General features: G+C 52.2%; 11 protein-coding genes across 11 annotated transcripts; 5 read left to right on the top strand and 6 right to left on the bottom strand.

Moving 5' to 3' along the window:
* The first annotated feature begins 655 nt into the window (after nt 1-655).
* P170DRAFT_27245 (uncharacterized protein) lies at nt 656-1,871 on the top strand. The gene is made up of 2 exons (XM_024843150.1): nt 656-963; nt 1,330-1,871. Exons 1-2 carry the CDS (start codon nt 939-941, stop codon nt 1,743-1,745), a joined length of 441 nt encoding a protein of 146 aa, XP_024710244.1. The 5' UTR covers nt 656-938; the 3' UTR covers nt 1,746-1,871.
* Nucleotides 1,872-3,412: 1,541 nt separating this feature from the next.
* P170DRAFT_345316 (uncharacterized protein) lies at nt 3,413-4,588 on the top strand (the record flags this gene model as incomplete). The annotated part of the gene is made up of 2 exons (XM_024843507.1): nt 3,413-3,521; nt 3,576-4,588. The coding sequence occupies 2 exons, from the start codon at nt 3,413-3,415 to the stop codon at nt 4,586-4,588; spliced, it is 1,122 nt and encodes a 373-aa protein (XP_024710243.1).
* Nucleotides 4,589-4,699: 111 nt separating this feature from the next.
* Nucleotides 4,700-5,551, bottom strand: P170DRAFT_460919 (uncharacterized protein; the record flags this gene model as incomplete). The annotated part of the gene is made up of 3 exons (XM_024851986.1): nt 5,306-5,551; nt 4,853-5,153; nt 4,700-4,785 (listed from the first exon to the last, which is right to left on the bottom strand). The coding sequence occupies exons 1-3, from the start codon at nt 5,405-5,407 to the stop codon at nt 4,700-4,702; spliced, it is 489 nt and encodes a 162-aa protein (XP_024710242.1). The 5' UTR covers nt 5,408-5,551.
* Nucleotides 5,552-6,968: 1,417 nt separating this feature from the next.
* Nucleotides 6,969-9,006, bottom strand: P170DRAFT_460918 (putative MFS multidrug transporter). Its single transcript, XM_024851985.1, has 2 exons — nt 8,073-9,006; nt 6,969-8,013 (listed from the first exon to the last, which is right to left on the bottom strand). The coding sequence occupies exons 1-2, from the start codon at nt 8,717-8,719 to the stop codon at nt 7,077-7,079; spliced, it is 1,584 nt and encodes a 527-aa protein (XP_024710241.1). The 5' UTR covers nt 8,720-9,006; the 3' UTR covers nt 6,969-7,076.
* Nucleotides 9,007-9,805: 799 nt separating this feature from the next.
* P170DRAFT_483725 (YqcI/YcgG family protein) lies at nt 9,806-11,091 on the top strand (the record flags this gene model as incomplete). The annotated part of the gene is made up of 2 exons (XM_024853907.1): nt 9,806-10,023; nt 10,083-11,091. 2 exons carry the CDS (start codon nt 9,806-9,808, stop codon nt 10,822-10,824), a joined length of 960 nt encoding a protein of 319 aa, XP_024710240.1. The 3' UTR covers nt 10,825-11,091.
* Nucleotides 11,092-12,566: 1,475 nt separating this feature from the next.
* Nucleotides 12,567-13,784, bottom strand: P170DRAFT_470370 (uncharacterized protein; the record flags this gene model as incomplete). The annotated part of the gene is made up of 1 exon (XM_024852748.1): nt 12,567-13,784. The coding sequence occupies one exon, from the start codon at nt 13,782-13,784 to the stop codon at nt 12,567-12,569; it is 1,218 nt and encodes a 405-aa protein (XP_024710239.1).
* A 728-nt stretch (nt 13,785-14,512) lies between these two features.
* On the top strand, nt 14,513-15,063 carry P170DRAFT_505577 (uncharacterized protein; the record flags this gene model as incomplete). Its single annotated transcript, XM_024854301.1, has 2 exons — nt 14,513-14,639; nt 14,694-15,063. 2 exons carry the CDS (start codon nt 14,513-14,515, stop codon nt 14,993-14,995), a joined length of 429 nt encoding a protein of 142 aa, XP_024710238.1. The 3' UTR covers nt 14,996-15,063.
* Nucleotides 15,064-15,636: 573 nt separating this feature from the next.
* On the bottom strand, nt 15,637-16,485 carry P170DRAFT_27072 (Hpt domain-containing protein). Its single transcript, XM_024843134.1, has 2 exons — nt 16,206-16,485; nt 15,637-16,118 (listed from the first exon to the last, which is right to left on the bottom strand). Exons 1-2 carry the CDS (start codon nt 16,346-16,348, stop codon nt 15,863-15,865), a joined length of 399 nt encoding a protein of 132 aa, XP_024710237.1. The 5' UTR covers nt 16,349-16,485; the 3' UTR covers nt 15,637-15,862.
* A 4,353-nt stretch (nt 16,486-20,838) lies between these two features.
* Nucleotides 20,839-21,857, top strand: P170DRAFT_505575 (protein tyrosine phosphatase-like domain-containing protein; the record flags this gene model as incomplete). Its single annotated transcript, XM_024854300.1, has 3 exons — nt 20,839-21,380; nt 21,443-21,582; nt 21,635-21,857. 3 exons carry the CDS (start codon nt 20,839-20,841, stop codon nt 21,697-21,699), a joined length of 747 nt encoding a protein of 248 aa, XP_024710236.1. The 3' UTR covers nt 21,700-21,857.
* P170DRAFT_505574 (adaptin-binding domain-containing protein) lies at nt 21,808-23,461 on the bottom strand. Its single transcript, XM_024854299.1, has 3 exons — nt 22,432-23,461; nt 22,036-22,344; nt 21,808-21,958 (listed from the first exon to the last, which is right to left on the bottom strand). Exons 1-3 carry the CDS (start codon nt 23,345-23,347, stop codon nt 21,879-21,881), a joined length of 1,305 nt encoding a protein of 434 aa, XP_024710235.1. The 5' UTR covers nt 23,348-23,461; the 3' UTR covers nt 21,808-21,878.
* Nucleotides 23,462-23,617: 156 nt separating this feature from the next.
* On the bottom strand, nt 23,618-24,556 carry P170DRAFT_432456 (putative small nuclear ribonucleoprotein SmD3). Its single transcript, XM_024848268.1, has 4 exons — nt 24,409-24,556; nt 24,217-24,277; nt 23,969-24,098; nt 23,618-23,885 (listed from the first exon to the last, which is right to left on the bottom strand). Exons 1-4 carry the CDS (start codon nt 24,463-24,465, stop codon nt 23,783-23,785), a joined length of 351 nt encoding a protein of 116 aa, XP_024710234.1. The 5' UTR covers nt 24,466-24,556; the 3' UTR covers nt 23,618-23,782.
* Between the last annotated feature and the right edge of the window lie 31 nt (nt 24,557-24,587).

Below are 24,587 nucleotides of genomic sequence, written 5' to 3'. Positions count from 1 at the left end.
AAGGAAGAACCAGGAAAAGAAAACGCCAGGATCGCTCCCTGGCCAGATCACCGACTTCTATCCATTCTGCAGGGAGAAAGAGAATGACGATTTGCTCTGGCATTCGACAATGCCAATCCGAGCCGCCTGGATCGGCGGCGAATTACACCGTGGCAGATGGAGGATCTCCTAGTGTTGGATCACTGGCAAGGAGCCATGCCAGCACATCAGCGTTTCAACGCTTGTCCGTCTTTCCCTTCGCCCAAAAAGAAACGAGTCGAGACGATGGAAAGTTAATGGCCTCGAGGGGTCCGCAATGGATTATGGAATTCGCCTGTTACTTGGCTTTTCCTCCGCCAATCTGGGTGGAGCTGCTCAATTGCACCGCTTGAGGCCGTTATTTTGCCCTCTTTCTGGGCCCTTTTTTTAATTTTAATTTTTTAATTTTCATTTTCCCTTTTTCTTCCGTGGACTATTCGAAGCCAGTCTTGAATTGTTGTTCAATGGAGCCCCACTCGTTTATTTGAGCTGGTTATACCTAGGGCTAGCAGGAAGAACCATCGCCCTCGTCTTTCTTTTTCTTTTTTGTTAATCCCTATTTTCGTGGCTCTTGCCTTTCTTTCTGTCATTGTAGCGTATACTACTGGTCTTCCATCATTCCCCCAACCTCCAATTTCCACGGTTCTCAGTCTCTGTTTGTCCCCGAGCTATACGAAGCTTGACCGTTCCCACGAGGGCCAGGGGTTTGACCGTACCGGAATCACCGCTTCGCTGCTCGTCATATGGGAACGTGGCCATTGGGCATCAACAAACGCTGTTCACATAGTAGGCTTGCTTCAATGCCTCTTGTGTGATTGCCAGGATACTGTGCAGTGTCGACAGATCCAAGGCAGCGAATAAGTGATTCGAACCGCCCCGGCCCCTTACATTCCATTGGGCATCCACCCGATCCTTTGACGATGTACTATATTCTCTACCTTGCCAGTATGTAGGGTCCTTTTGTTCAAAGCCTGTCCCCATCTACGCCCCCGTTTTCCCTCAGATGATCTCCGTTTGTTGCCCCATTGGCTCCAAGGATCTTGTGCAATGTCTTCCTGTCCTTGATTTGCCCGATTTCGCTGCGTCCCTGATTCTAAATAAAGAAGCAAACGCAAGAGCAAATCACTGCAGAGATCAGGAACAGGCATTGATCCAGTTGGGATCAATCGTCTAGAATTCCCCTATCAATGCCCGCATTGATCTGTTTGGAACCTCCGGGGGTGGAGGCGGGACGGGCACCCGCGTGTCTTGACTCCGAATCATGCACCATCTCAGAAATCGAGAGAGCATAACCAATAACCAGGTGTATAGGTCTCTGCCGACGCCGGCGCTGGCCAGAACCCCAGTACGAATCCTATGCCAGCACATCCGGATTCACCTGCACCGTCCGCGTCAACAATCGTGAGTACCAGACGGATATCGTTTGCGAGAACGAGACCCTGGCTCGGGAAGGCGCAGCGATGCGGGCCTACCTCATCTGCCGCAATTTCTCCGTCAACGACGGCATGTATCCGGCGGGTCACGACCACGGCGGCGTGGTCCAGGGCATTCCGGTCGCGATCGGTACCGGTCGAAAGCCTCGCTATGGGGACGACACCGACATCTCGACCAGCGGCGAGAGCAGGAGCGGAGGCAGCAGCCCTGAAAGCTACGAGGGCGGGCGAATCGATCGTGACCGACCCGTCGGGCCGTCGAGGGCTTTGGCATTCGAAAGCCGTGGCCCGTAGATAAAATCCTGCTCATCGTCCTGGTCGAGAAATAATCGTTCACTGGTTTCAACAAAACACGCAGTCGCCACAGGAGGGAAAAGAAAAGAATCGGCAAAAAAAAAACTTTGATGACGTTACGAATTATGACACGACTCGGAATATCCAGATAGATCGACACCTCCCCCTTTTTTGTTGTTGTTTATTTTCATGTATCTGTTATTTTCTCGCATTGACCACATGGTGCGACTCTCCCGGATTTCAACGCGTGGATGACAGAACAGAATGAATGCGATATGATTATAAATTTATCAGTGGTGGCTAGCAGTCTTTTTTTCTCTGTCTTTTTTTTTTTTTTTTTTTTCGCCTCATGTCTGCTCTGTGCTTCATATCTTCTTCCTATCTTCGGCGGAATTTTGCAATTCACTTGACCCTTCCCCTTCCCTGGCCAAGTTTGTACAAGAATGAAGATGAGAGAATACCATACCTAGTACCTACCTAATGAATCACGGTGACCCAGTGCCGGCTATTGATTCCGGGTGTTACCTTGTTCCCAGTCAGGCTCCTACATGTATACCGTGACTGTGCGACGGACGGCAGTGCTGGCCAACAGCTGACCCTCCTTTTGCGCTGTGACTGGTGCTCTGTCGAGTCTTTGACAGGAATTGTCCGGTTCATGGTCTCTAGAATTGTACAGGTGGTAGTATCTGCTGTTCGTAGGTACCGAAAGTTGCAAGACATGTCTAGTAGGATTAGTTGGCGGATGATTTATATAGTTCTATCAGACATGCATGTACCACGTTAGAGAACAACACCAGCCATCGACGCTACCGTAGCACACCAAGACAGAGTTACTCCGATCCACACCATCTCGAATCCAGGAACAAAACGACATCATCGACATGTCACCCGCGCCAACACAATCCGCAGCGCAGAGGAAAGGATAAGAATAGACCGACCCGCCCGCTGACTCAGCATGACGTCGGGGGTCTTCCTTGCCGCCGCCAACAAGGCATTCGACCGTGGATGATGCCATCCGCCAGCAATGGCTCTCGTCCGGTCTGGCCAGGTTCGTTATATACCTTCTTTCCTTGATTGTTTCCAGTCAACTAACCCCCCTACTATCTTAGCCTGACATCCTATCCTGTCCTACCTACTCGACTGCCTATTATACCTGTTTAACCTCTATCTTGGCATCTCGTCCCCAAACCCCGGTCCCTGACGATCCCTCGCCATCTACATGCTCATGCTCTTCTTTCGTCCGCCGATGACCGCCCCATAATGCGGTCCATCCGTGCTTTCGGTTTCGCTGCCAGTCCCGGCTGCGGGCTGGGTCTCGTCTGTCCGGGGGCGACCCGGACTCGAGGCATCGCCTCGTATTCGTTGACGGCATTGACTTGCCTCTCCTCCGCCCTCCCGGTGCAGACGAAGGGTCTGTCTCGCAGTCCTCGGATCCCTGCCATTGAGCAGAGACGATGGTACGCGGCGCCCTGGGACATCAAGCAGGAGGATAAGAAGGAGACGAAGGAGCATCTGGAGCGGTTGGAGATTAAGGAGCGGGATCGCACGCAGCGGGCGAAGAATGGGTCTGGGCCGGGTCGGTCGAATCAGAAGATTGAGGATGCGATGACGAATGGTATGTTTCGGACTCTGGTTATTGGATTGCATTGTGTGGCGAGTGGGTGATGATGACGGCTAACGGGTTGAGGAATGTAGGGAAATTGTTGACGACGCCGTCGAGACTGTTCAAGCTGTTGATTCCGTTGCCGACGGCTCATCATAACAAGAAGCATATGGGTGGGTTTTTCTCTCCTGGTGAGATGATGGATGGTCGGTAGCTGACAGGCCTAGATTTCGAGCCCATTGCTATCCTGGTTCATCCGCAACAACCGTTGTCGTATCTCGAAAGGCTCATTCAGAATGAAGTTCCCAAGATCAATACGCACACGGGAGAATTGCGCTCTCCCACGGTATCGTTCATCGCGCTGCAAATCGACGACAACGCCATCCGGCCCAAGAAGCCGATGTACGAGGAGACCGATTCGGAGGTGAGTCGACTGGCGGAGCTGGACTCCGGTGACGAGAGTCGCGAGTCGCGACGCGATCCGAAAGAAGATGACGACACGTTCAGCTACCTGCGGCGCACGGCGCCCGGCAAGGCGTCCAAGGAGGAACGCTTCGTGCGGTGGTCGCAGTCGACCGAGGTGGGCGATTTCATCCGGGATGCGTCGCGCGCGCGGGAGTTCATCGTCAGCATCGAGGGCTCGCCGGGGGGATTGCGCCAGATCCACGTGGCGGTTCCTGCGTTTGACGAGCGCACGCATTTCCTGCGCATGCGCCTGCGGAATATCTCGCGCAAGATCCAGAGCATTGCGGAGATCAAGCACGAGTGCGACGCGCTGGCGCATCGCGGCGCTCAGCGCGTGGCGATCGGCGGATTCGGCATCCTCTCGTTCTGGTGGTATCTCGTGTACAAGCTGACATTCGAGACGGATCTGGGCTGGGACACGATGGAGCCGGTGACCTATCTTGTCAGTTTGACGACGCTGATGGGCGGTTATCTCTGGTTTCTCTACCACAATCGGGAGATCTCGTACCGGTCCGCACTGGACTTTACGATCAACGCGCGGCAGCGAAAGCTGTACCAGGCGAAAGGGGTGGATCTGAACCTCTGGGAGTCGCTGATCGACGAGGGCAACACCCTGCGCAAGGAAATCAAGCTCATCGCCGCCGAGTACGACGTCTACTGGGACGAGAAGAAAGACGAGCAAGACGAGCGCGTGACGGAGGCGCTGAAGAAGGAACGCACGCACAAGAATGGATCGAAGAAAGACGACCCGGATGGCGACGATCACGATAACTAATGGTGTATTGGATAAAACAGCCTCAGGCTCAAGACAATGCCTCCTCTTCGTTCCTCCATTCTCGGTCCCATGTGTTTTTTTCTCTCTTTTTCACTCTCATCCAAACCATCCTCACCCATTCCTCACCGGATCATAATACTCCTTCTTCGGCGGACCCTCATCCTGTTTCGACTTCGACGACATCTTCGCCGCTTGCCCTGCACCAAACATCAGCCAACACCCTCCAAAGAAGCACAACACCAGACAAAACGAACAAAAACATACCCTGCTCCTCCCCCTTCCTCCGATTCCGATTATTGCGCACATCGCGGGACCGAAACACGCTGTACAGCAACCACCCGGCGACCCAATTGGGCCCGTACTCGCCGGCGGTGGCGCCGCGCGCAAAGAACGGCTCGGTCAGGGGACCGGCGTGCGCGACGATCTCCATGATGCCCCAGCGTTGGCGCTCGGGGCGGATGTGGTGCCAGAAGAACGGCGGGCGCGTGGCAGGGTCCGTGGCGACGCTGTCGAGCAGGTTCGAGGTGTTTTCGTTCAGCCGGTTGTAGATGATGATGGCGACGTCCTGTATTATATTATAGTCAGATTTTTTCTGCTGTTGTGGTTCTTTCTTGTGGGGGATATCAAAAAGATAGATGTGGGATTGTATATGTATAAATATAAATATGGATATGAATATGAACAACGGGCACAGATAATGGAAAGACCATAACGCACCCTCATCGCGCGATAGTACTGCTCATGCTGCGGATTCTGCGAATTCAAGCCCAACGCCTGCATGAATTCCTCTTTGGAGGCGCGCGGGCCTACGGGGGGCATCGCTGACTGGTTGAGCTGAGCAAGTAAACAGATCGGTAGGTAGTCAAGCTAGTCAAGCAGCCAGGGAGGAAAATAGCAACAGAGAAATGCTGGATAGCGAAGTTCACAACAAGAAAGAAGAAAAGAAAAGGAAGAAGTACCAACCCACCAGACTTAAGAAATAAAAAAAAAATCACAAAAGACAGAAGTACAAGACCGACCAACCCGAATAAATAGAATTAAAACAGAAAGAATAAATAATAAATCCAAAATAAAAAAAACCCCTCCGAAATCAAATCCAAAACCAAAACCCACCATCCAATCCACCTCACCTCACTCACCTCACCTCCATGAATCCATGAATCTGTCAGTTCACGTCTGTATGTACGTACCCATTCCTGACAAATGTTGACTTCCTATGGCATCCTAGGAGGTCAAAGTCGAAAATTCTCCCGTGTGACACAGCATGGAATGTAAACGGGCAAGGGTAAGTACCAGGACCTACCTCTATCATCAGCTAATGTGAATGGGCTGAGGCCGATATACTACAGTACAGTCAACATCTACATCTACATCTACAGTCTGGGCAGGGTATTTTACATTCTCCCACGAGAGCACATGCTGCTGCACACGACAGAAAAAAAGAGTCTGGATTCGACGAAAAAGGAAAACAGTACTTTTTTTCTCGCCTCCCTCGAGGGACGGGACCAAGACAGCCAGACAGCCAGACAGACAATCAAGCAATCAAACCGCAGCGCACCAAAACCAAATATCAAATCACGTCAAGTCACTCGAGGACAAGACAGGGTAAACCCAAACCAAACCCAAAAACCCAAACGCAAGCCCAAACCCCTCTTCCCTCCTCCAAACAAAATAAATAAAACCAAGTTCCACTAAAAGAAAAAAAAAAAAAAAAAAAAAAAAAAAAAAAAAACAAAAAAAAAAAGGAAAAAAAAGAACTACCCAGCACGGCCCGGTACATAACCGCAGGCAGAATTCTAGCGGTGATTGGAACGAATTGCAAAGCCAGCCGTCTGCAGGACCGTTGGTCTTGTCCCAGTCTCCACCGTACTTGGCTTTTTACACGTCCGGTGTCTGGAGCGAATGTATGTAGCCGGTGGAGACTCCGTGACGACGACTTACTCGACTGAGTTAGCGACAGGGACTGTGTTCACTGCCTACGAAGGCTGGGTGTGCCGGGGTTGGAACGGACTAATTGGTGTGGCAGGGACAGGGATGGACAGAAAGTACGGGTTGGGTTGGAAAGACAGAAATCAATGGGCTAATGGGTATGGATGGACGGACTGGAAGGTTGCTAACATGAACAGATCGAGGAGAAACAGTATACAGAGAGTGACATCGAGTCCAAACGGCCTCGGTTTTCCACTGCCGTTTGTTCCACCGAGTCGGGGTCGCTCGTCAAACACTCCGCCAGTTATGCGAAGGATCATGACAAAAAGCGATTCGTATTTATATCCATCGATCTGCACCCATCCTGTCGTGTAACCAACCCTCCGTCGCAACAACAACTCGTCCGAGAAGGAGTTTGCTCGGAGGCAAGAAAAAAAAGGGCGTTTGTACCCTGTACGACAAACCCTAGGAAGAGGGACTGCTCTTGTCCCTTCCCCCCAGGGGTTTCTACTCTATTGGTCTGTATCTGTTTGTACATACAGAGATGGTTGGATCGAATCTACTTTTCATAATCCATCTTCTCGTCCACCTTCTGATCCATTCCGTCCCCTTCCACCTTGTTGTCATGGTACATGGTCAGGCTCAGCCGGGCGAATTTGCTCGCCTCGCGGATCCGCTTGCCGTACTTGATGAAGACGACCGGCGCCACGCAGAACAGCGTGGCGATGGCCGCCAGGATCGACGTCGCCACGTTGTAGCCCAGGTTGACGTACATGGGGTGTGTGAAGGGCAGGACGACGGCGCAGGTCGAGGCGCGCACGAGGACCAGGCCGGCGAATCCCGACGCCGCGTAGATTGTGTAGCTGTCGGCAAGATAGCCCGTCAGCGTGTAGACGCACTCGTTGAGCGCGAAGCCGATGAAGAACTGCGCCACCATGGGCACCATCCAGTGGACCTGTGTCAGTGGGGGGGTGGTCCAGGCGAAGAGCCAGAGACCGCCGGCTAGACAGGGTGCCGCGACGGCGAACCCCGTCAGTTTGTCCTCGGGCTCAATGGCCCGTCCGCTTCGTGCGATCTTCTCCAGGTAGTGCTGGTCGTAGAAGCGTACGAACGTGGACATCCCGCAGCCCAGCAGGACGGGTACGAAGCCCAGCGACGCTGTGGCCGTCCGCCAGCCGTAGGCCTCGTATACCAGGGGCAAGGACTCGGCCTGGAGGTAGAACAGAGCGCAGACGACGGCACCCATGAAGGACGCCGTCATGATGATGGGCTCGGTGAGCAGGAGCCGCAGCGGTCGGATGCAGGTCACGGTGATCATGGTCTTAAAGTCCAGGGTCTTGTCCGGGTTGAGAGGTTTGATGTCTCGACCGGGCTGGGACTTGCGCAGGATGGCGACCTCGCGTTCAAGCAGAAGACTGGGCCGAGTCTCGTGCAGGAACAGACAGAATCCCAGAAGAATGCCCAGCCCGATAGCCGCCAGGTAGAAAACCCAGCGCCTAGATTTGAAGTCAGCCCTCTGCACGGAATCCTCGCCAGAGAATGGGTTAGAACTAACCATCCCATGTTCTGGGTCACATAAGCACTGTAGATAGGACCGACACAGACGGCCGCATTCCCAATGACGGCCCAGACGAAGATCATCCACACCCGCGCCTTCATATTGTACATGTCCTCCATGCTCCCCGCCACCACGATCGTGGGGACCGCAGACGCTAACCCGGACAGAAACCGGGCAATGATGACGGCCGGAAGGGCATGGACGGCCGCCGTGATGACCGAAAAGACGCAGTACACTATTGTCGATCCAATGTATAGGGTCTTGCGGCCGCAGATTTCCGAATACGGCGGGAAGAATACACCGCCAACCCCCTGGCCGATCATGTACGTCGAGGTGAGACAGAAGATAGACAGCCCAAGATCGACGGAGAAGTCGTTCTGCATCTTCTGCGCGGCCGCTGTGCCTGCTGTGCCGACAGCGCTGGTGATGAACTCAAGCAAGAGAATAACGATGGTGCCGTAAGTCTTGAGCTTTGGATTCCAGTTTCTTGGATGCTTAGGGTTGCTGTTCTCCCAGCGAACGAAGCCGGCTTCATTCAGAATGAGCCCATGCTGACGCAGCGCATCCTGGTACTCGTCATCTGCAGAGCTGTCCCCGTCATTGGGTAAGATTGCTATTCCGGTGGAAGAGTTGAGTGCAGTCATCTTTGTTGCAGTCTTGGATGTAGCCAACCAAAAGACACTTGAGGGGACTTAAGGGCCAGTAGATGAGAATGAAGGCGACATCGAGGCGCAGGGGACGAGACATGCTCAAATAGCCTACCTTCCGGGCAGATTGCTAGGGCTAGTTGGATAGAAGTGAGGGAGAGGCAGACTCGAATGACGAACTGTCAACAAGAGCCTCCAACTGAATTGAGCCCTTCGTCATTTCTTTCTCACTCTCGCTGCCTCTCAGCTGAGCATTCCCTTGCTCTGAGTGGGTAGGGACAGTTCTGGAAATATTGGAAAGGATCATTCCAGTGTCGAAGACTGTTATTGGATAGTGGGTCGAGTCAGTGTTATCATTGCCCTTGAAAGCATTCCACGGCGCATGTGCAACGTTAAGGAGTGTAGTGCCGGTCTGGCTGAGACATATTACACGTTCCAGCGCACACCTCGGGTTGGAGATCGCATATGGGTACGTACGCCATCTTCAGATCGTCTCTCGCTCCTTGCGGCACAAAGCAAAGGCAACGGTGCCCTTGGAGGGCATCCAAGTTTTGGGGGCGGCTTATGGCCCTGATTGTAACACCGCCGGTCGGGATCCCAACCTGCCAATAGGCTCAGATGTAAGAATCTTTTCCGGCTGAGATATTCCCAGTAAGGAGTAGAAGAACCGAGAGCAATGAATCAAGATAGAGCCCGGGTGGATCATTGCCCCGTACAAACAGCTCACTCGACTACAAGTCATAAAATCTCGGGGCCAAGAGGAGTGAAGAATGTAATTTTCATTGCTCACACGTTTGCTCGCTGCAAGGGAGACCCAGATTTCAAGCCCGGTGCACCTGAACATAGGCAATGGCGAACCAATTGCCCGATATGGCAGTCTGGGGTTGATGCCGAGATATCAGCATGGCATCATCGAAAAACGCCCGATGGCGAGGGCGTCTGGTATAAAGTCGGCTTGTTCTCTGGCTTGATTCGCAGGAATCCATCAACCTCAGATTAACAGATCAAGTCTTCGTCAGAGATCAACTTCCTCTTCGCTTTGTTTGACTGTATTTGGGCTGTTTCCCTTTTCCCCCGATCAATATGGAACCGTTTTCAGTGGTCCTCATAACTCACGTCTTCACCTTTTTCCTGGGCTTGGTGGTTTCCAAAGTTCACAACCCCCAGGGCTTTCTCAAGCCTCTTTTGAGCAACTTGTCCCAGATTCAGTCGGACCTTTCGGATTGGTTCTCGTTTGGACGATCCCGTGTTGCGAAGGCAAACAGACTTTTGGGTCAGGTCTCGGTGGAGCTTCTTGACCGGTTCGACTCCATTCAGACCCGGTTTCCCCCATAATCCAACTAACCATGTGAAACGCCAGTTACCAAGTTGAGGAGAAGTACGACAAGAGCACCTGGCAGCGCAAAGCCTATGACGACTTCACCGGCGCTCTCGTCGCCAAGGACAAGATCTTCCCCTGTATCTATGGTACCAAAGGATACAAGGCCAATGAGCTCGACTTCCTCTTCCTGGAATCCGAGGACCTGAACAACCTCGAGATTGCCAAGGTCGGAGCCAAAGCCATTGTCGAATACCATAAGATTCTCCAGAGCCGTGGTCGCAACATCTCGCTCGTACTCCTGTGCCCGCCGCCCAAGATCGAACGCTCCGTCGAGGAATACCACAAGATCTTCTGGTCCTTCCTCAAGCGTCTCCGTCAGCTCGACCCCAAGCCCTGGCCCAAGAAGATCCCCCACGACACGCAGAATCGCCAATGGTGCATGAACTTCGACGGCCTCGAGGCTTTCTTTGCCGTCCAAACCCCGGCCCACAAGCAGCGTCGGTCTCGCAGCGCCCCCAACTTTGCCATGATCTACCAGCCCCGCATGATCTTTGATATCATCTTCAAGGACCCACGCTACCGTGAGTCAGCCACCCGCACTGTGCGTGGTCTTGTCGACAAGTACGATGAAATCCCCCACAGCCCTGACATCAGCGACTACGCGCGTGAGGGAACCACCGAAAGTAGACAGTACTTCCTACTGGATAAGAACGAGACTGCGCACTGTCCATATGACGATCTGGAGGCGGCCGTTCGGAAAGAGAAGCTGAGCCTGGCATAGGAAAAAGAAAGGCAGGGCTTTGAAGATGGCACCGAGCAGGACGCGCGTCCTGGCATGTTCCGCACGAGACTTTTGACCTGAGAACGTCAGCTTGCATCTATCAGTAGATGCGGAGATGCAGTAGTGGCAGCAGCATAGACAGGTAGAGGGATGGCGGGGAGATGGTGTGACGGCTGTAGATGAGATCATGACATCACGCTAGTGCTGTAAGAATGAAAAGTTTGAATTTTATTTATTTTTTGAGAGGAGGGGGGCTGGACATGCATGATCTGAAAACGAGATTCGAGAAATGCCTTGCATATGACGGCATTCTGCAACGGGTAGATGGACGTAAAGGAACAGGTGAGTGAACAAGGAAGTCGAGAAAGATTGACTGCCAAAAAGTGCAACCCAGGCGAGGACGATGATTGGAATTGAACTTATTCATAGGACATCCATCCTCATTCGACAATCAAAAAAACAGCTGAGATCAAAGAGAAGATTTGATCCCCTTGCCTCGATCTAACCTCGGAGTATATACCGAAAAATAAAAACATTAGACTAGTAAATTTTCGATCCCATTAGTTTGTACGGGTCGAGAAGTCACTGCGGTACGTCGTTCTCCCATATAGTGTCTATCTCCTGGCAGCATAGTGGCTGTCAGACAGCCTACTCGACACATCGGACGGACATAGCCGCCAGTAAGCCACAAGCACTCTGAGTAGGTGGCCTGGCATGCCAAACCTAATATTTCGATAAACTTGGCTGAGCCCCGATCGACAATCCCTCGCATCTCACATTGTATCAGCTGAGAGTGAGGCGCCCGTTCTTGCATGATCTCCGGTTCGGAAGATTTCGGTCAATCGCATTGTCCAGCCGCTCATGCAGGGCCCTCTGTCGCATTTCAAGCAGTATTTCGCTTCGTTGATTCCGGGGATAACCTCGGTACTTCGTCCACCGCCATGTTAAGCGTATGCCGATTGGTAAACAGCATTTGACATTTCAGTCTGGGAGCGTTGATTGGTTAAGCCTGTCAGGGAGTATGTAAGAGGTGCATACGGCAACACTAACTCCATAGACGCGTGGCTTCTTGCTCACTGGCCTGACTATAGCATCGTATATTACTCAGACAAGCAGGACGAGGCACCTTGCGTCCTGTCTCACCAGTCATTAGCTTAGCTCAGTCCATTACATGCCAAAAATGCCGCACAATATGCTCCAAAACAAGACCACAATGCAACAATATTCACATATCATACGTAAGAAACAGATTGAACCAACGTTTCAGATTTGGTATACTTACCGGTTTTTCACGATCAATTGTTGGTTACTATGCACTTCCGCCTATTCCCTTGCCGAGGAAGACCCATCTCGCAGGTTGTTCGATCATGCAAATTCTGAGCACATAAGCTGATCACTGGACCGAAGTAGAGTTGCTGCAGGCGAGTGGCCTCGTCGCTCCTGTTGGGAAGCGTTAGGCCCATAACGGCTATTGCAAGGCTTGCTGTTATCAAATATGTCTTCATGGTGAGTCGGCCAGGTAGCGATACAATCAATACGCAAAGGATTCAAGTCTGGCTGGATTGTGAAAGGAAATTATGAGATATTTCAAATGTACCCCACACAAACGACGTGATTGCTTCAACACGACTTGGCATCTATTCTGCAATAGCCGTGTTGAGGCAGGCTACCAAGCGCTCGCCATCTGTACTATCTGGTTTGGATTTCACGAGGCGGAAGCAGGTTTTCCATTCTGAACGGTACTAGTAAGGGTATTCTTCAAATTTGAAATTCCATATGGTTTTTGCAGAATTGTCAAAGCCGTATCCTTTGGAGCTCGTGGCGCCAATATGTTGTAGCAATGGCGGAACCACGGCCCATCGAGTCCATTCCTCGCGGTTGGCAATCTTCTCAATCATCATATCAACCAACCAATCAGTGGCCAAGTCGGTCTGTTCGAGGAAGGATGGGATGATGGATCGAGGGAAAACAAGGCCTTGGGAGCAGCATCCGTATTTGTTCATCTCATGAACACCGGGTGACATGGGCCACATTGTTTGTCGGCCTGCCATAAAATGGAGCGCGATGGCAGCGGGAATGAATACCCCGGATGTGATCCAAATTGCACTGTTTGGTATGGACTTGAGCTGCGTCTTGAAGGTTTTCTTGGCTGCCACCATGGATCCCGTGAGCAATGCCCAAACTATCAGGGACCAGAACAAGTATTTCGGCCATTCCTCAGAGTTCCAGCCGAGGAGATCATCCACATAGAACAGACGAAGATACACCCAGTCTCGACCAGCGCTACGCTCCTGGGCCGCGTCGAGAGCTCGTAAGGCAGACGGGAGCCAGCCCTTAACCGCCAAGGTATCATCCTCAATCATCGCGACGTATTCCGCCCCCGTATCGTAGCAATTCTTCATCAAATGCGTATAATCGTAGATAGACTTATTTCGATACCATCCGCCCTCCTCCCATTTTTGTATTTGCTCGAAGTCGGCATCGTCTTTCGAGTATGTGAGTAAGCGATCGGGAAGCGTTTCTGCCCATTTCTCCGAGTAAATCGGATGATCGGCGGGGTCAGAATTTCCAACAAGGAGGTCGAGAAATACGCTTTTCCTTTCGGGTTCACTGAGACCATCCAGGAGGGACGCGACTGTCAAGCCAACATATTGGTCCCCACGTCGCCGAACCGTCGCTATGCCGACGCAGATTTTCGGCTTCCCTCCGGGGAGTCTCGCCGGGGGTTTAATGTCGCCAGCCGCACTCAGATAAGCCTCCGCTTCCGTGATCCGGTGGGATGAATACAGCTTCTCGTAAGCAAGGCTCGGATTGAAGAAGTAGGACGTGGGATCACGATAGCTGGCGCCGTGGTAGTAGCCAAGCGAGAGAAGGTATAGGACCGAAAGGATGCAGACTATGACGCCAGTCGCGGAGAGAGAGAATCTACCAAAGTGAAATTGTGGCGAGCGGGTTGACATTGTCGGCGCTATTGCCTGAGGCGAGACGAGGCGCGCATGCGCATTCGGAGGTTGGCATTGCCCGTCGGTCAGGCAGTTAATGAAGATGAGCTGCTAAATAAACCGTTGAACTGTTCCAAACATTTCAATGGGGCGATAGAGAATAGCGCGATATTCCATCCGTATGATCTGATAGATTCGACATGGAGAACGAAAGGAAAGGAGATTGAAAGGAAGCAGAATGAAAGAAGGGAGAATGAAAGAGCGAGGCCTCGGCCGGGATTCCGCGCTTTCGTCCAATGACCGAGCCGCTCTAGCCGCTTCCGGCTCTCGTCTCCACCGCAGCTCAGCATCTACTAGGATTCTCAACTTGCAGCAAACATCTGTCCTCTCCTATCTCATGCATCAATCTCAACGTCAAGAGCCCGGAGGACAGGATAGCAATACCCTGCTACTCCAAGGCTACCGTTAAAACCCATAACCTCCTTGATATGAGCTAATCCCTGTCTTTGGCATGACACCAAGATTCTTGCGCGTGAGATGTGACTTCGAAAATACAAATCTAACAGCGATAATGCGTCTTGAATCACAAGCACCTCGTATCCTGATAAAAGGGAGCCTGCGAAAGGGATAACCACCAAGTATATACCGGCAGCTCTATGACGCTGTGCGATCCACCTCATCCTGATTGCAGCCTCCATCATAATCTTGACTTTTAGTATCAAAAAAACGTATCTCAGGCAGACCTCATGTCCCCGGTCGAGTCGGAAACTCACAACATGCTGCTTCTTCAGATAGCCGCCGAATCCGAAGTCACCACTATCGCTAGACTAGGAACGGTCGTTATACAATTTGCTCGACACGAGCTTTTGTTCAGTGATAGCCTGCCTGTCTTTGGATCTTCTAGGATATGAGTACGCAAGACCCCAGACGCGGCAGACCAGGAACACGTCGAGTTACTATTCGACGAGTCGGATCCCGGGTCGGATCCCGGGTGCGATGTCTTGGATTCGCAACCGACCCGACGACGCAGCGGGTGTCAACTCGACGGGCTCCGCGATAAGCTTCTACGTCACCCGGCTACGTGGCCGAACACGCGCTTCGAGGTGTTGCTGACTACGAGCGAAGACGAGATTTCGGCGTCAATGTCGACGGAGAGACTAATGCCGCAGGTTTCGATGGAGAGTCGGAAGACAACTGATGTGGTACAGTTGGATCATTCGTATGGATGAGAATCATGTCTGCAGAGGTAGCGGTATGACCATTTGAAGACCGTGTATACAAATCAGTTTGATAGAGGATAAACAGTCTTGAACCTCAGCCTGAATAGTCTACATATAGGACGAGTATGCTTTTTAATTAATATTCTAAAGTAAAGCGAGGGGCTCGAGAAACCCAACTCGACAGGTGACGTGACTAGCTAGATCCAGACAGTTAGGAAGACTGTCTAAGAAGTTTGAGTTGGTGCCTAGCAGATAAAACACTATCAACAGCTTTCTACCTCTGGCATATCGATCAGATCACTACTTGTGTTCCCTATCAGAGCACGAGTAATTCATTTTCTGGCCCGACCTATGGTAGAGGTACATGCAGGATCATAAGAAAGATGAACTTGCCTACTTCTCTACTCTACATGACATCAGCATAAATCCTAGGAATGACATCTACCTCATAACTCATAATTCATGCCTACTTGGGTAAACTAAAACGCGGCCAACAAGAGAATTTTTAGAGAAAATAGGACGTCAGATCTGCTGGATCAAAGGTGGTATGTTTTCAGGTTATGGCAAGGGAAGGTAGAGGTAGATATTGGAAACAAGAGCATGCTCAAGTGGAGGGAGGGGTATGTATTGCTGTGCATGCAAACTGGACTGTTCTGAGTTGTCGGGTGGGCTCATGAAGGAAAGAGGAAGAAGAAAGCACATGGTATATTCAGTTTCAGAGAGACAAATATCATCGTTTCTAATTCTCCATATGTTCAACAACCCAAAAGCGACGGGAAGGAGAGGAAGAAAAGTGAAAAAGAAAAGAAAAATGAGATTGGAATCGGAAAAGAGATCAAATCAAGGAAGAAAAAAAAAAGACATCGACAGACAAACTTAGGACTCCCCGAAATATCTGCGGAGGAATTTCTCTACTTCCTTGTAATCCTTCTTGGCCTGGGTGAGGGTCTTCTCGATGTTCTTCAGCGAGACCTTCTCGTCCGGCTCGTCGGTGGAGCCCGTTTCGTCCTTGCCGGCACCGAAGTGCTGGATCTTCTCACATGCGTCCTTGACCTTGATCAAGCCCAGAGTGGCCGACGATCCTTTCAGGAAGTGACCGAGTGACGACAGTTCTGCCAGTTTCTTTTCCTCTCTGTTGGATTGTCAGCGTTGGTCTGGTTGATTGGATCCACGGGGGAAAATAAAAAATTAAACAAAACAAATAAGAGGAAGAACTTACAGGGCTTTCTCCATCTTCTCAAAAGTGCTTTCTGCCTGGTCGAAGAAGCCAAAAACGATACCCTTGCTGAACTCCCGGTCGTCGTCGTCGTCGTCCATCTCGAGGATCTGGTCGAATGTGTTCTGGTCGATGAGGTCGGTCATTGAAGCGAGGTCGGTGGGAGGGGCCTCCTCCTTCGGCTGAGTCTGAGGCTGGGGTCGAGACTGAGACTGCGACTGCGACTGAGACGGAGACTGGGTCTTGGGCTGGAGGACAGTTAGCGAGCCATGCAGAAAACCCCACGGAGACTTTCTCCGAGGATGACAGCCTGAAAGGGTGATGACATACAGTTTCCTCCACGGTCTTGGTGGTGGTGGTCGGCGCCATGATGTGAGATATGTGAACTGGGAGTCTCCCTGGAGCGGTGATGATTCGTAACGAGGACACAACACCCCTCACAACCGATGCAAGCCCTGAAGTGGTAGCGGTCCGATGATTGCCGAACGGTGAATATTCGTCACGAACTGGGCGCGTAGTTCGTCGCCTTTTCCGGGGTTTCTCTTTTTAAGTGATTCGGATCCCCACCGGGAGTTCTTCTAAGAAGTTCACGCGAGTACTGAAATTACAGAGCGATCTGCGAGATTCAACAATTCGAGGTCAGTTTGACAGTCCACGAATCCATGACGAACGTTACAGAAGCTCGACTCGAACTGGATTTGCAACATGTTGCCCTACGCAATAAGGATATTACGCGGGAAGAGGTGCTCTGACGAGGGAAGGAAGAGGCAACACGAGAGGGGGGAGGGCAAGAGTGCAACGGTTTACAAGAAGGCAGGGTCAGGTAGGGCAGACGATGGATTCACCAGAGACGAGGGGGCGTGGCGAAAGGCACACACGGATCGAGCAGGGGTGGAAGGACAGGCAGAAGGGGGGAGATTCAAACAAAGAGGAAGAAATCTAACGGGTCTGACAGGTTGATCTCGACGGAAGGGGAGGAACAAGGGGAGTTGAAATGAAGGGTGGGCGAGAAGAGCAAAGGCCGGCAGCCAATATCAACCAGCCACAGCCCGAAGTGGATGATGGGTCCACATGGGAAGATGAAGAGGTCAGGTCGAAGGGAAAGAAGTACACGATCCATCGCCGGCGACGACAAATAACGAGGAGGGGTAGTTTGACAGCATTCCCATCCAATCATGCCGGCAAGGAGGGATCAATCAGAGCAAGCAAGCAAGCAAATCCATCGTCGGCGCGAGAATCCATTCGTTCGTCCGAAACACACGTCGAGGGGTATTTTTTTTCTCCCACCTGATTGATGCCAGTTCGCCCCAACGCCGGGTATATTGCGGAATGAGGCTGCAAATTAAGCCGAAGATAAACGGTATCAAAAATGACGAGATAAAAAAAGATGATAGGAAAAGAAAAAAGCGGAAAGAAGAAAAAAGAAAAAAAGAAAAGGCAAAAGAAAATTCGAACGGAGGGAAAAAAGAGGGGGAAAGACGAGAAGGAGAAAAGACGAGGGTGATTAGATTAGGCTGGTGGGTGTGAAGAGTGGAGGAGGGAAGTCGAGAGGAGTGACGCCGATGGAAGCAGAGAAGAAGAAGAGAAAATGAGCAACCGACGGGTTTATCGGCGGGCTTTTTTTTTCTTCTTTTCTTTTTTCCTTTCCGTTTTTATTTTTATTTTAAATTTTTTTTTCTTTCTTTTTTACCCCCCTCCTTAAGCGCGTTGGCGATGAACCAAAGAAAGTGGAGGGGAAAAGGGGAAAAAAAAAAAAAAAAAGGAAGAAAAGGAAAGGAGGGGAGGAACAAAGTGGGTTTGCCGTCCGAGACTCGTTCTGAATGCCTCCTTCAGGTACCGTGGGTTTGGCAGGACAGTCGGAATCAAATCAGAACGAAAGGAAATCGCTTTCTTACATCGGCATTGACCCTTCGAGTATACCTATCCCATCTCCCGGACAGTACGGTCAACCCTCGATCTCAATCACCGTACTCTGGATTGCTTCATGGACAGATTCACAAGAGGCGGTCAACCTCATTGGACACCGACCAAGTGGACTGCGCCTAATAAGGTCGGTATAGAAGGGGGAGAATGGAAGCTCGACTGGTGGGGAATCGCATTGCAGACCGATGATGATCAATCCGGCCACCCCCTGCGATTTGGTCCGGGAGAAAGGCGAGTATAAGAACGACGCGCCGTCAGCCTCCAGATGTGGTGTAGGAGATTCCAGAGGGAGTGGCTATTTTCAGATTGAGTGCATACGGAGTATTGGAGTCTTAAGCTCCCTAGTCCCCTATACATCTACGGCGTGAGGTTGGCGATTGCGATGTATCATAACGTCGTCATTGCTGGATTTTTTTCTGAAAGACATGCTAAACATCCCACCAAAACCAGGGCAACCGATTGGTCTGTTATTTGTGGGGAACCATTAGGAGAGAAAAAAAAGACAAACAGTCACACCAATTCTCATCATGCATTTCAAAGAAAAAAAAAAGAAAAACTCATCCTGACATTTCCCCATGAGACATTCTTTTCTATTTTTTACTCCATTGATTAGCGTGCACTGTTGAACAGACCATTCTCGAGGAGAACCTGCGGGAGGAAGGAATCCACCGCGAGATTATTGCTGCGTTGTGTAGGGCCAAAAACCGACGAAGGCAAATCCCCACTTTGATTGTGTGGGATGCGCGTTGAAATCATCGGACCACACCTCTGACGTCGACGGAGATCGCGTTCGCTGGACTGATTGGCCAGCCCGCCCTTCCCCACCCACCCTTCGAACTGCGGGCTCTTACTAATCGCTTTACATCATCGGGAGCTGACCCTGCCAATGACGACGCCGCACACGTGGGGAGGTGCCCATGATGAAGAGGACGGAGTATATTAGATAACCTTTTTCTTCACCGTGGTAGGCGTTCGGACCTCTCCGAGTTCATCTGGCCTCATGCTCGGGTGGACAAAAGGAAAGAAAAATGAAGAGAGATAAAAAAAAAAAAAAAAAAAAAAAAAGGAAAGAAAAAATCCGATGACGGTGTCACTCCGCGAAGGATGACCAACGGAGGACAGGTTTCAGGTATCGTGATCCCCGAGAGATGGTGCACACCAACCACCCCGATCACTGCCGCTGGACCCTGTCCGTTCTCACCTTTTTTCCAGTTCCCCGAGCGAGGTTCTGGCCCCTCAGGGACCGGTCCAAATTTAGTCCTGGAGTTTGCTCGGCCGGATTGCCCGCGGCAGGAGGCGAGACAAGGGATACCACCCGAGTCAATCACAAAAAGGATAATAAAAAGAATGGTTTAATTTTTAGCCAGCCCTTCCAACTGCGGGGTGACGGTTCAACTGGGCCGAGACGATGTCATAAGGCTCCCTAGGCAATGCCGTAATGGGATGCCCGGCTGCCAGCCCCTAGGCATTTGAAAACGGCCGACCGCTCAGGCTGGAACCTGCGGCATATGATGGCATCTGCAATTTCAGAGAAACAAATCCGTTTTGGCCCTTCCAACCCGGGCAATCGTGGGGTTCATAAAGGCGAGCCATGAACTCGAGGAGGTCTGCTTGGGTCTGGTTCTTCGCTCCGGCCTATCAGGGAGCGGCACTTTCCCGATGACATCAGAGCGGGGCCGGTCAGCCGCCAATCCGCGGCCGCCGCTGACGTTGGCGGGTGCGTGCCAAGAGCGGCGAAGCTTGGGCCGCCTTCCAGACACTTCGCGGGCGAGACTTGACCAGGTGGAAGGACTAAGGAGGAAAGGAGTAAGGAGGACACGAGATGTGAGGGGAGACTAGACAAACTGTCAGATAGATACTCTTGCGGAGTACTAACCATCTGTTCGTGTCGCTCCACTCTTGGAAGACACTCTCGGTCCACCGTTGCAAAGATAATTCAGGATAAGCATTCCAACGGTCCCCGGTTGACGGGCTGGTTATATAGTTATAGTTATACTCCTCCGCCGACTTCAATCTGGATACCGCCACGGATGATGTCGGTGGGCTGAATCCTTCCACCTGCGGGTGATTCTGATGCGCCGCTGTTCGCCATGACATCACCCGGCATGCCCGGTCACCTGACGTCGTACTTTCATTTTATTTTCGCGTGACTTTGGGCTGGCGGGAAAGTCAGCTTACTGGCCGACTCCGATTACTCTTTCCGTTAAGAGCAGGACCGTCTCACGACAGGGGCCCATCATGGAATGGTCTCATTTAGCGACGCCGAGGTGGCTTCATCATCCCTACCGTTAATGGTCTGGCCTTTATGCCGGAATCCCATCGACCTGGCTACCGATGCATGGCCGAAGTAGAAATCCATCCTGGATCTAGAACATACACGTGACATCGACTGAGCCTTACCTACTACCCGAGTACTCTATACTGCTCTGTACTAATTTCTAACTCGCGCATAAACCCGCAGAACCACCCAAAATGCGATTCAAAAACAGTCCATCGACGGGCCAATCACAGGCCGCCCTTCGAACAGCCTCGGAACAAACGCCTTACATAAGCACATATCCTCAACCTCAACAATTCGATTCAACATGACCGCGTCCAGGGACAAGAGTTAAGACCTCGCGCGCTGCAATCCAGCAGTCCTGCTCTTCCATCACCAACCCCATCACCACACCCCATCCTCTACACCACTCGATACAAAACAGAAAACAAAACAATGCCTCCCAAACAACAAACCCCCAAACGCTCCGGCCCCAAAGGCCTCACCCGCCTATACCTCATCCTCTACAATGCGCTCAGCTTCACCCTTTGGGCCAGCTGCACCCTGCGCGGCATCTACCTGCTCGCCACAAGCGTGATCCTGCCCCTCGCGCGCCACGAACCCAGCGCCATCAGCATCGACACGGTCACGAGCATCGCCAACACCGCCCTCCCCCCCATCTTCACCGACATCTTCCCCGCGCTCCTCATCACGCAGAGCCTCGCCACGCTCGAGATCCTGCACAGCCTACTGGGCCTGGTGCGTGCGCCCATCTTCACCACCGCCATGCAGGTCGCCAGCCGCCTGCTAGTCGTCTGGGGCGTGCTGTACCTGTTTGGCGGCGACATTGTGGGCAATGCGCAGCAGGGCGCGCAGACCGGCGATGCGGCGTTCTTGGGCTGCCTCACGGCCTGGGGCGTGACCGAGTGTATCCGGTACGGGTTCTTTGCGTTGCAGGTCCTGGGGACGGGGGTCCCCGGGTGGTGGACTTGGTTGAGGTTTGTTTTCCCCCATTGTTATCCGGTGCTGGGAGATGGGACATTGTTGACACGGATTGCAGATATAACACTTTCTACGTCCTCTATCCCCTGGGTATCACGAGCGAGTGTGTGCTTGTCGTCAAGGCGCTCGCGCCGGCGGGTGAATTCGAGCCGCTGTATCGGTGGTTTTTGATCGCCGTGTTGGGCATCTATGTTCCTGGTATGTTTTATCTGCGGGGCAATTGATCGAGGAATGCAAGCTAATGAAGTAGGCTCGTATATTCTGTACACGCATATGATTGCGCAGCGCAAGAAGGTGCTGAAGAAGGCTGAGTAGAGCTTTCGGTCGATATGGGGTAGAAATGGAATGGGATGTCTGTCTGATGTCTGAACTCTGATGTCTGGCTAGGGGAAAGTGACTGTTGACTGTGGAATGTGTATAGATCATACTAATGATAATCGTAGTTAGTAGTACAGTTAATCATAATAGCTATCCAGGTCACTATATACTATGAATCAGATCTCCTTCATGATATCTCGTACAGCCTTCGCTGCGAACCGTTTGCGTTCATGCTCGGGTAAGTCGTCACTCATATCTGTAGCAGTCAGTCACCTAGTAAAGACCCAGCACGCAGGGTTTAGACCATGGAGAAGAGGCGATAAGAGAACATACCCCTAATAGCAGCCATGCGCAACATCAACGCCTCGACCGCATCCACCCTCAACTCGTCGTCTCCTTCATCCTGCGAATCCTCCCTCCCACTCCCTCCTCCCCGCTCAATGGCAAACCGCAACCCCACCATCTCGCGCTCCAGCTCGTCAACCTCCAGCCCAAAGCCCGTATCGTCCTCCGCCCCGAGCAGCATCTTCTCGATATCATCACCCTCAGGGTCATCCTTGTCCTCCTCGTCGTCGGAAAGCGACGACGGCGCCCAGTCGTGCGTCTCGAGAATTTCTCGAATGCGCCGCATGCCTTGATACTCTATTTGCATGTCAATCATCGTCCCTGGCATCAGGAAATAGCAGTCAAGCAGCATGTGGATAGGGAAAGGGGGATAAACAAACGCACCTCCAAATTGATTCCTCACCTCCTCCATCTCCTTCCCACCCTTCGGATCCCAACTCACAACCTCCATCCCGATCATCCCCATCTCATACAACTGGTCTTCCCACCAGGGGATAGAGAACGGCTCGTCTGCGTCCTCCCCAACATCCATATCCATACCCAGGCCCGTGTCCGTGTCTGTATTCTGACTCTGACTCTGAGTCTGCGTCGCGGCCTTCCCCTGCGGTCCAACCAGAACCACTAACCCCGGGACGTCGCCCATCCCGCCTCTCTCCTCTTCGATCAGCGCGCGCACGTCGCCGATCGCGCGCAGGAAGTCCTTCAGGGATTGTGTCTCCTCTGTCTCCGTCTCTGGCCCGGAAGCCGAGGAGGCGCGCTTGCTCGGGTCCGGGTTCAGAATACACATGACGACAGCGCCGACGGCGTCGCGAACGACCTGGGCCTCGGGGCCCGAGAACTCGGATTTCCAGAGCGAGGGGGTGGTGAGGGGTTCCTGTTCTTGTCCTTGCTTTGGTTCTGTTGCTGTTGCTGGTGCTGGTTCTGCGCCTGTGTCTAACGTCGACGTCGACATCGACGGGACCAGGGTCGACTCGGACTCGGACTCGGACTGCGTCTTCTCGCCCTCATTCTTCAGCCCGCGTGTGTCCGTCTCCAGCGCAATCTCATCCACCCAGACCGGCACCTCCGCGACATAATACTTGTTCCGGATCTGCAGCGGCGGATGGGTCGTGTAGCCGGCGAAACTGGGAGCGGACGGGTTCGCAGGGGCGGTGGACGGGGGCTCGAGGACGGGGGTTCCGGTGAGGGCGTGCAGGAAGGGAGGGATGGTGGTGGGGGAGTGCGAGGAGGGCGAGAGGATGAGGAGGCGGCGGGGGTTGGGGATTCGTTGCTGGTGCGGGTGGTCGGTTGTGGTGGGCATGTTGAGTGGGTTATATGTTGGAGGTCAGGGCATGGATTTGTGGGTTGGAATTATAATTGTACTATATCAATATCGAAGGAGGGAGAGGAGGGAGATGGAGAGAGAAGGTCAGTCGGAAGATGTTGGTGGAAGAATGCGGGGAGAAACGAGACGCGAAAGCTCCCTCGTCGGACAGCTGAGCTACCACACTTCCAGTCGAGTCGAAGAGTCTACAAGTCTACAATCTCTACCAAACAACCCACACACAATTCCTACACCATCAAACTAAACCCCCAATCATCCGAACCGAATCTTAAATTTTCTCTCTCCTCGACCTAAAACACAAGATATAGATCGAGACCTAAAGGTCCCCGAAACTGAAACGCCGCCATTTATTCAAATCAAGCATCAAGCAAACAATAAAACAAGAACCCGGTATCACCATCACCATCACCATCACCCTCTCCTCTGGCCGCGGGCACGCTGCACCGTGGCCTTACCGCGAGCCAGACCGACACCTCTGCCGCGCTGGCCTCGAGAACGGAACATGGGCGCGTTTCTAGAGAAACCATATTAGCACCAGCACCACTCATCTCTAGACAATATCCAAGGACAATGGCAGGGGAAATAAAGAGGACGTACCGCAACATATCCGGCACGATGAAGAAGCGCACGTGGCTGCCGCGGATGTACACCTGGTCGAGATGCGACACGCGACCGTCGCGCGCGGTGACGGTGATATCTTTCAGTTGGACGTTCATGTTGTCTTCGGCTGTGGGCGCGTGTAGTTAGCTTCTGTTCCATTCCATTCCATTCCCTCGTCCATAGTGTAGCATAGTGTTGGTAGACATCGTGCAGCATTCAGCTTCGAGGAGAGCAAGGAGACGAACCCTCGAGAAGTTTTCCGCGGTACACCACCCCCGACGTGATCTCTAGCGTGACGACATGGCCCTATCCGTTATTAGTTATCATGACTTTGTCTTCATCCATCGATCTACTCCAATCGAGGCCAGGCCAGGCCAGTCCAGGTGGAGATGGAGATGAGATAAACCCAAGAGAGAAAGCAAAGGGGGAATGCGAACCTGCGCCTCGTTCAGCAGTTTGATCGGAATACCGATCGTGCTAGTAAGCTTGCCCATGTTGGAATTGAGTCGAGGGCTGCGAATGGCGGAGAAGATGGAGTCGAAAGAGGAAAAGGTGAAGCTGCGGCGAAGGACCGGCAGAAGTGAGTTTTGCGGCTCTGCGGCTTAGCTTGTTTTCC

The sequence above is a fragment of the Aspergillus steynii genome (genome assembly GCF_002849105.1).
Source record: "Aspergillus steynii IBT 23096 chromosome Unknown P170scaffold_1, whole genome shotgun sequence".
Classification (NCBI taxonomy): Eukaryota; Fungi; Ascomycota; class Eurotiomycetes; order Eurotiales; family Aspergillaceae; genus Aspergillus; species Aspergillus steynii.
This window is presented reverse-complemented; position numbering and strand designations above follow the sequence as displayed.

What these genes read in the sequence shown, in the direction of transcription:
- P170DRAFT_27245 (XM_024843150.1), top strand. Translation starts at nt 939, where the DNA reads ATGTACTATATTCTCTACCTTGCCA. An exon ending in CTATATTCTCTACCTTGCCA is followed by an intron (nt 964 to 1,329) that starts GTATGTAGGGTC and finishes CCAGGTGTATAG; the next exon opens with GTCTCTGCCGACGCCGGCGC.
- P170DRAFT_460918 (XM_024851985.1), bottom strand. Translation starts at nt 8,719, where the DNA reads ATGACTGCACTCAACTCTTCCACCGGAATAGCAATCTTACCCAATGAC. An exon ending in GTGACCCAGAACATGGGATG is followed by an intron (nt 8,014 to 8,072) that starts GTTAGTTCTAAC and finishes CTTCAAATCTAG; the next exon opens with GCGCTGGGTTTTCTACCTGG.
- P170DRAFT_27072 (XM_024843134.1), bottom strand. Translation starts at nt 16,348, where the DNA reads ATGACCGACCTCATCGACCAGAACACATTCGACCAGATCCTCGAGATG. An exon ending in GAGAAGATGGAGAAAGCCCT is followed by an intron (nt 16,119 to 16,205) that starts GTAAGTTCTTCC and finishes ACAATCCAACAG; the next exon opens with AGAGGAAAAGAAACTGGCAG.
- P170DRAFT_505574 (XM_024854299.1), bottom strand. Translation starts at nt 23,347, where the DNA reads ATGCCCACCACAACCGACCACCCGCACCAGCAACGAATCCCCAACCCC. An exon ending in GGTGAGGAATCAATTTGGAG is followed by an intron (nt 22,345 to 22,431) that starts GTGCGTTTGTTT and finishes ACATGCAAATAG; the next exon opens with AGTATCAAGGCATGCGGCGC. An exon ending in GCGCATGGCTGCTATTAGGG is followed by an intron (nt 21,959 to 22,035) that starts GTATGTTCTCTT and finishes TGACTGCTACAG; the next exon opens with ATATGAGTGACGACTTACCC.
- P170DRAFT_432456 (XM_024848268.1), bottom strand. Translation starts at nt 24,465, where the DNA reads ATGGGCAAGCTTACTAGCACGATCGGTATTCCGATCAAACTGCTGAAC. An exon ending in AACTGCTGAACGAGGCGCAG is followed by an intron (nt 24,278 to 24,408) that starts GTTCGCATTCCC and finishes AATAACGGATAG; the next exon opens with GGCCATGTCGTCACGCTAGA. An exon ending in ATCGTGCCGGATATGTTGCG is followed by an intron (nt 23,886 to 23,968) that starts GTACGTCCTCTT and finishes TGGTTTCTCTAG; the next exon opens with AAACGCGCCCATGTTCCGTT.